Source organism: Phalaenopsis equestris, unplaced genomic scaffold (genome assembly GCF_001263595.1).
Source record: "Phalaenopsis equestris unplaced genomic scaffold, ASM126359v1 Scaffold220379, whole genome shotgun sequence".
In the NCBI taxonomy this organism is placed as follows: Eukaryota; Viridiplantae; Streptophyta; class Magnoliopsida; order Asparagales; family Orchidaceae; genus Phalaenopsis; species Phalaenopsis equestris.
Window position 1 is genome coordinate 236187 of NW_018238668.1, and position 8630 is coordinate 244816.

The window sequence follows — 8630 nt, forward strand, 5'->3', positions numbered from 1 at the left end:
TTCTATTGCCAGAGAGGTTGAAAAGGATGACTGACATTGAACACTTTCAAAATATTGTAAATCTAAAAAAATGTTTCTGTGGTTGTGTCATCAACAGTAGGGAATGCAACAAAACCTGTTGAAGCGGGGTTTCAACGGAGTCAAACTTTTGGTCAAAAGATTGTCGGAAACGTGATGGATAACCTTTTCCTGAGAAATCTCACATCAAAGTCGAGGATTGCAGTTGCAGATGAGCTTGTGCCATCTTCACCTGCTAAGGTAAACTTTATTTCCAGATCCATGAGTCAAATGGCAGTATATATTCATGCACACATTTTGTAGTACTCATGTTTTGTTAATTTGTAGATGAACAGTCTTTTTTATGGAGCTTTTTTTCGTTCTGTTTTTGAAAGCTCTAACTGCCCAGTGGAATAACAAGAGCATAGCACACGTGATATGTTATAGAAAGGGCTTTCAAGCTTTCATATAAGCTGGAAGAACTGCTGGACTTTGGGAATAGCACTCTCAGAATATTTAAGAGTGCGAGATATGATTGGTTGCTTGTCTTTTCCTAGTCACCATGAGCGCACCTTACATTATTTTTGGATGATTTTACAGCTCATTTTCCAATTTTGCAAGCTTCCACAAGTTTTAAAGATAGGTTCTCATGGAGAAAAAACAGAGTAACCCTAAATAAATTCACTGGTCTTTATATGTTGAGTTTTTGTTCTTTCGATGTGTTTTCTGTGCTGTTTTGGGTGGGCATGTTCATTTTGTGACCTTTAGTTATCTGGAGTTGATGGTATTAGGGAGACTGGATGTATTTTCCTTACAGGCCAAGTCAAGTTTTAGTAATGTAGGACATTGAAGTTCTTTCACCTATTTTTGTTCGTATAAATTTGGAGACCAATTTCGTAAGGTCTCGCTTGAAATGGATAAACCATAGGGCTACTAAATTTAGCAACTAACTGAAATTTTGAATTTCAATAAAAATTGTAATGCATTTTCCCAAGCTGAAGAAATTAATTTGCCTTCGGATCCAATTTTTTTTCATTATTTCTCCTAATTAAGAAAGGTTTACCCATTGCCGAAGCTTCCAATTTGGATTTAGAATGAAAAAAGGTTGTATTAGTGCAGCAAGCTTCCAATTTAAATTTTGGTATAGGTTAATGTACACTGACATAAATTATTATTTGATTTTTTTGAATTCTACATTGGAGTTTTAGGTGATGCATTTTGGCTTTAACTTGAATCATTGAGAGCATCCATTATCCCAGCTCTACCTATTCTCTGCTATTTTTGGTTAATCCAATGAGTTCTGTTTAAGAATGATGAACATTGAGCCATTATTCTTTCATTCTTTGGTGGAATAATATCCATATTATTTTCATTATATTTTTCTTAATATTTGTAGACGCATGATCCTGTTGAGCCTATCTACAATAAGGGTGATGATGAGAACCTACTTATGGAGGCAGTGAGGAGCAAATGTGTAACTCAACTGCTACTTTTAGGTGTTCTTAATAACATTCAGGTAAGTGTTTTCCATGCCAATTGTACTTCTTTTTAGGCCGTCATATTTGACACCATAGAAACCTGGCAGATGAGATATTGGGGCAAGTTAAAAGCTCCACAGAAGATTGCAATAATGGATATTTTGCTATCAGTTTTAGAGTTTGCTGCTTCGTATAATTCTCCCTCAAATCTCAGGATGCGAATGCAGCATATACCTCCAGAAAGGTATGTAAAAGTGACTCAATCTTACCCAACTTTTGAGGTTATAATGCCCTAATCTTATCTGCTTTGCAGGCCACCTTTGAATCTTCTCCGCCAGGAAATCGCAGGAACGTCTGTATATTTAGATATCTTGCAGAAATCAACTTCAAGAAGCAGCTATGATAATGATGAACTGGCATGTACTAATGTTTCTTTCCATGAGATTGGGACAAGGAGTGAAAGAAGCGATACTGAAATAAAAAACCCAGAAGTGAAGCTCAAATTGCTTGCAGAGGAGAAATTAGTATCATTCTGTGGACAGATTCTAAAAGAAGCTTCTGATCTCCAGCCAGGTACAATAGAGAGTTCTAATGCTGAGGTGCATCGGGTGCTTGACTTGCGAGCTCCTATTGTAGTCAAGGTAAACAATTCAGCTATAGTGAGAACTTTAATTTTAATTCTCTTCTTCTTGTGCAATTGCATCTTCTTATGGTTTCATGTTATACACTATTGTGTTAGTATCCTTGTAACAATTCATATTTTTTCTTATTGAATAGGTTATTTCACTTAATTCTTGGATTGATCTATCATCTCTTGATTTACATTTCAAGTAAAAAGTTTTCCAAAATTTCCCAGTCATTCTCTTTTTTTTCTTTTTTAAGGTTCACATAGGAATCTTATGTTCTTATCTCATGGGTTTTGTTTCCCCATTTACTTTGACGCATCAAAATGTTGTACTTCCTAGATCTAGAGTGTAAACAATCGGTCATATTCCTTTGCTAGAATTTTGAGTTATTTTATTTTATATTGTTTTTCTAATGTAGTTTGAGCCTTAAACTTTGTTGACCATCCAAGCTTTGAGCCATGGTCAAGCATATGCATAACATGAAATATATAGTTTTAAATAAAAGAAAATTTAGTTTAATAATTTTCATATATGTATTTTGGCTTAATTTTACCTAGGGTTTAGATATAATAGAAAATTTCGATTTTACTTGATAATGGGCCTAAAGCTCTACCTCTTCAAAGCTCTGGCACATATTATCGCTCTCGTCTTATTTGTGGCTCGTGTTCGGCTTAGTGTGTCTGCTCGGGTGCCTGCTCAGCCTTATTTTCTTGCTCTTTCTCTCTCTCTCACACACTTTGTTTGTTGGCATGCTTGAGCCATCCTCCTCATCTCTTGACTCACTCTGTATCTTTTTTGTGCTCCCTCTATTTTTTTTCGTTGTTTTTACACCTCATCTCTGTCTTTATCTCTCTTTAATAGAGAGCTTAAATTTAGTTTTTTAGTACTGCTCATGGCAAAGCATCAATACCTACTTTAATTTTTCTTATCATTGTTGTCAACAATTGGTACATTTTTCCCGTAAAAAAATTATCTCTTCATTTTAAAATGTAATTATAAAATTCATACCTCAATTGTAGAGTCGTGGATGAGATTCCCTCATTGTTTGTTCCTACTTTGTATCTTTGTTTTCCATCATTCTTTCACAAAATTTGTACGAAAGAAATCTCTTGATTTCTAAGATGCTTCCATTATGGCCTAATGACCTTTATGTAAGATCAGATTAAAGATCTATAAAATCTGAATCAAACTATTTTTGTTCTTCTTAGCTAGATGTTCTGTATTATAAAGATGTGAAAGACATTGTACACTCTATACTTATATTTTTGAATTCTCTTTGTAATTTCATAAAGACCAGCATATCATGGGCTTCATTTGCCAGTATTATCAAAATATTTGGCACCTTTCATAAAACTAATCTTGAGGAATACAAAGCCTAACACATCAAATTTCATTGGTCGATACTTATCATGATGATGCTTTTTATTTTATCTTTAAAGCCCTTTAATCCATTTTGAATCAACTGATACTTGTCAGCAAATTCATCTACTAAATTTACACCCATTAATTTTGGCTCTTATTTCTACTCAACATGAGGGTTCTAAATTTCCTTTTAAGGAGTGCTCATACCAATATTTGTTTAAAAACTATGATTGCAAGCAAATTGTATCAATGGAATTCCAAGGCTCCCCAAAATCAATGTTACATAATCCGAGTAAATGTTTTATGACTTGATTCTGATTGGCAATTGCTTTTGAGGTCGGAATGTAATGTTGATTGTTTGTTCGGTTCCCAAAGCTTCTTGGTCATTTTTTCATAATATGGATATATATTTTTCGTCTTGATGTGAAATTATTGATTTTGGTGTTTCATGTTATTACGTAAAATTATTTACTAACAATTTTGTCACATTTTAAAATGCATCAATTTGTTTGATTGGCAAAACTGTGCAATTATAACTAATTTGCTAATGTTAACCCTTATAGCATCATGATTTTATTTTGATCTTGGTAGCTTAATAATAAATTCCATAGCAATCTTATCCCAATTCTATTTTGGCTTTGCTTGTGGTAGTTAGTTTTAAGCATATGTCACGAACCAATTTTACTTTGCTTCATTTCGATCTTGCTCGCTAAAATCATTTTCTAAGCTCTTTGTATATTTTGTTATTTTTTGAATAAATGGAATCACCCAAGTAATATGCCTCACAGCATTTTTTTTCCTCATTTATTATATTCTATGGATTTTTTGTTTGAATTGATAGATTTTTATCTTTTTATATTAACTAAGTTAAGGAAATTAATAATTGGGCAATACATACTCACATTCATTATATTAAGTGTTTTTTATGATTTGGCTATTTGTTATTAATGATTCATTAAGAAATTTACTACTGTAATTGCACTAATTACACATTTTCTTAAGGAAAATTTTAATAAACATAATCAGTTGAATGTGGTTTTAATGATATTTATGAGATACTTGTAAGAGTCCTTGTGCTTAAATGCTCATTGTAATAAGATATTTGAGATTCCTTATGATGCATTACGCATAGTTGTTGATGATGGTTAGAACCACGACAGATATGATTGATATTTTAATGGGAAATTAATGAGATTAAGTAGAAAATTTTGATTATGATAGATTCTTTATGTTGTACAATAACTTTGATACTACTAAGTAAATGTCTTATGTTTATGTAATTAAGGTCTTAACTATTTAATTTCACAAGAAAAAGGGTTGAATTCTTCAATAATATGGATTTGATGAAAGTTAGGTGATTAATTTTCACAACAATATGTAAGATTATGCCACCTGTTAGAATTTCAATGAGTTAAATAGTGACTGATTCGTGTTTAAAAAATATTTTATTATTTTATTTAATTTATCTTTAAAATTTTCTTATTTTAGAATTTCATATTGGCGATATTGTGAACATTTCAATTGACTTTGGTTGAGGTATAATTATAGTTATGATGGAGCATATCTTTTGCCAAGTGAATCTAGGAAGGAATGTCACGATAATCATTTCACCATGTAAAGTTTGTCAAAAAAATTTAAAAAGAAAAAGAAAAAAAAAAACAATGGGCTTTGCACACTTTTAATTTTTTTCTTGTAGCATTTCGTTGAATGATGATGCTAGTTTGAGAGTTATTATTTCCTGAAAAACATGACTCTAAAGGTGGCCAGAAGCTGGGTTGACAAGGAGGAGGAGGGCCGACCCATGGCGTGCGGGTAGGCAGGTTAAGGGCTGTAGACAGCAGGCAAGAGGGCTGGACTCATACCTGGCTGAGAGCAGGTAGCAAGGAAGTGGCCGGAAAGGGGTTAGAAGGGGTGGCCGACTGGAGAGGGGATGGTAGCTGTGCAGGTAGGGTTGCGGTGAGCAGGGAACAAGAGATATACTACTTTACGATTAGTTACAGCCGGGGCACCTTCTCGCCTTTAGATACAACCCTAGGAGGGAGAATTGGAGACGCCAACTGCTGTCTTGATAGAAAACAGAACAAAAGCTGAAAATCTAAGGTAAAGGAAATATATATAAACGCTAGATAACTAGGATTGGATCCCCCTATGAAAAGGAGGTGCCAAACTATGGTAGAAGGGTTGATCGGCCCTCCCAGATCTGGATTGGTTCGGTCGAAACGAAGAAAGCCAGGATATTTTGCACGGCTTCCCTATTACGCCCATGTCACTGTAGCTGATTGGAAATCATGAGATTGCCATTTTTGTTATAGGATTATGCTATTCACTCTCGTGATTTATTGAAACTGAGTAAAGGTTTTGAGAAAGTATATGCTTGGGATGTTTTTTTTAATACAAGAAAATTGTCAATTTTGAGAATTTTGTGATTATAAATTGGAATATTGAGGCATGTAAAAATCATTGAATTGAAAAGTAAAATCTTAGATTTCTTGCAAATTTGTTGTGTTTGGTTGGAAGCAAATTCTTTGGTGTTCGGTACAACTGTTGACAACTTTTTGAGAGAGCTTTCTTATTGTACCAAAATGAGGCACAAATAATTTTCGTGCTTCTGTTTCCTTAAATCACGAGACTCGCTTTCATTTCTTCTCTTATCTGGTTTTGGAGTTTTAATACTTCTATTTGCCTGTTTATTGCACAATAGTTCATGTCACTTGAGTTAATAGTTAGAGTTAACCTTTTTTTTGTGTCAACAAGTTGTGCCCATTTTTCTAAATTCGATGCAAGCTAAGTTTTGCCAATATCATGAACCTGATAAATATTACTAGAAAATTTATGAAAAACCATGATAGACATTAAATGGCAACCTAAATTTCTATTTTAATCCAAACAAGGACTAATACTTAGAACTTGTAGTTGGTTTCTTGTACTGCATCAATCTGAATATATAAATATAGTTCCTGCTAGTATTAACTTTATTTTCCCCCTAGACAACACTGGTTGCTTTACTTTAAAACAGTTTATTTGCCGAGTACAGAAGAAATAACAGTCTATAATGCGATCCCTTAAGTTTTCAATGCTTTAGATAGCTGATCTGATTGTGCTATCAATTGTACTATCTACAACACTAATCAGCACCCTTTTGGTCCTTAAGCACTACATGCTACTAGATTTCATAAAATACATGCCAACTTATACCAACTACTGTTGTATTCATTCTGCCTCTATTAAAAGGCCACGGTTGTGTGCGATGACTAAGAGTTTTTGTTCCCCCAGGTACTCAAAGGCATGTGTCTCATGGACAACCAAATATTTAAAAGGCATCTAAGAGAGTTCTATCCTCTGATAACAAAGCTCGTGTGTTGTGATCAGGTAAGTAAGCCCGCAAAATATGCATCTATATGATTCCATAATTGCGCAGTCATCTTGATGCTCGAACAGATATTCTTGCCTAGATTGGATCTCTAATGGTAGTTGCCTATAGTTTATTTAGGAGGAAAATATTTATTTATTTCTTGTGTTCTATTTGTTCATTTGAGCCTGGGATGGTTATTATAGTGGACATAATTCTAGGAACTATGCATACTATATTTACATAACACAGCATCAATTTTATGACAAACCGGACATGCAAATTGTTGATTGCGTGGTATGCCACAAGTACTCGGAGCAAATTTTAAGTTCTCACATATTGGTCTACTCTTGTGCCCAGAAATGACATGGCATTTGCTTAGTTGCATATAATGAATTTAACCTTGTTGCTATACCAAAAATATGTTTCTTTTATAATGGCTCAAGCTAATGTTATTTTCCTCTACGGCTTTTTGTATCTTGAATTCTATTTACTTTTGCAAATTGAAATCCAAAACGAAAAACATTTTTGACTTCAAGTTCTTTATGAAAGATGAGTGTTATCTAAAGTAAAAAAAAAACCCTTCTTGTTGGTCATTTTCCTGCTATGAAATTCGTTATCAACTTATCATAATCACCTAATCTGTGAATATACTTAATCTTACCTTATTGGAAAAGATGATATTTCTAGTTTCAATTAATGCATAGCAAATGTTCTACAGATGGATGTCCGTGGAGCTCTTGGCGATCTAGTCAGCGTACAGCTCGCGCCTCTTTTACCTTAGATTTCATTTGTTACGACCATTTTACGAGTTTTTCTCTGCTCTTACTGGCTCCAATCGAGTACGAACATGCGGATGATCAAGCCTGGATAGTTGCATGCACCATTTATGTTTGCCGTGTTGATTCTGGGTAAGACTTATGCTGCTCAAATTGGCTTCGAACCCCCCTCATTTTGACCAGCCGTATCTTCCTCTTTCAGAATATAAGTCATAGAAGAAATCGATTTTATTAGGCTTCCTTTTCAATGTATTTTTCATTGCCATTCTTTATTATTAATGATAATTTACCTAGTTGACTTCGTGGAGGCAGCAGAAAATGGACGATGGAAACGGCATTTTTGGGAGGAATTAATAAATATTTTCAATTTTAGATATGTGTAGAGGTCCACAATCTTGTATGAAGGCCTATAATGTAATTTTTGGAGATCTAAAAATTGTTATAGAAAGCTATTATGATTAATTTTTATGGTTTTAAAATCTCTTGAATTTTGTTGAGCACATAACCTTTTGTGATAAATGCCCACAAACTTCTAAGAAGATTTGCTTGGCCTATTTTTTATTTTCATCATTTTATTACAAGATTTGAAAATCATATTTATTGGGACTTTTAATTAATTAATTAATTTTTAGTATGATCTTAAATGATATTTAAAAAGTATGTTAAGTTCATAAGAGCAAAATTTATCATTTTATTACAAGATTTTAAAGTCATATTTATTGGGACTTTTAATTAATTAATTTTTAGTATGATCTTAAATGATATTTAAAAAGTATGTTAAGTTCATAAGAGCAAAATTTAATGACTTTTTTATAAAGATGTTGTCTTATGTTATTTTGTTAATGACAAAATCTAATGATATTTCGTTAATGACTTATGTTGAAATTACATATGTTAACTTAATAAGAGCAAAATTTAATGACTTTGTTATAAAGATGTTGTCTTATGTTATTTCGTTAATGACAAAATTTAATGATATTTCGTTAATGACTTATGTTGAAATTACTTCATTTCTTTCTTAATTCTCTAATTATTTTCT

At 32.9% G+C, this 8630-nt stretch overlaps 1 protein-coding gene across 2 annotated transcripts in view; it reads left to right on the forward strand.

Annotated features, from left to right (window-relative positions):
* LOC110037498 (brefeldin A-inhibited guanine nucleotide-exchange protein 5) overlaps positions 1 to 8053 on the forward strand; it is a 61384-nt gene extending 53331 nt beyond the window's left edge. The window contains exons 28-33 of one of the 2 annotated variants that reach the window (XM_020742154.1): positions 98 to 258; positions 1394 to 1513; positions 1583 to 1719; positions 1789 to 2116; positions 6737 to 6832; positions 7534 to 8053. In XM_020742154.1, the coding sequence (XP_020597813.1) occupies positions 98 to 258; positions 1394 to 1513; positions 1583 to 1719; positions 1789 to 2116; positions 6737 to 6832; positions 7534 to 7596 (905 nt within the window). In that variant the 3' untranslated portion in view covers positions 7597 to 8053. The remainder of the gene's footprint in view (positions 1 to 97; positions 259 to 1393; positions 1514 to 1582; positions 1720 to 1788; positions 2117 to 6736; positions 6833 to 7533) is intronic. The other variant, XM_020742155.1, reaches the window with a different exon arrangement.
* The last annotated feature ends 577 nt before the right edge of the window (positions 8054 to 8630 follow it).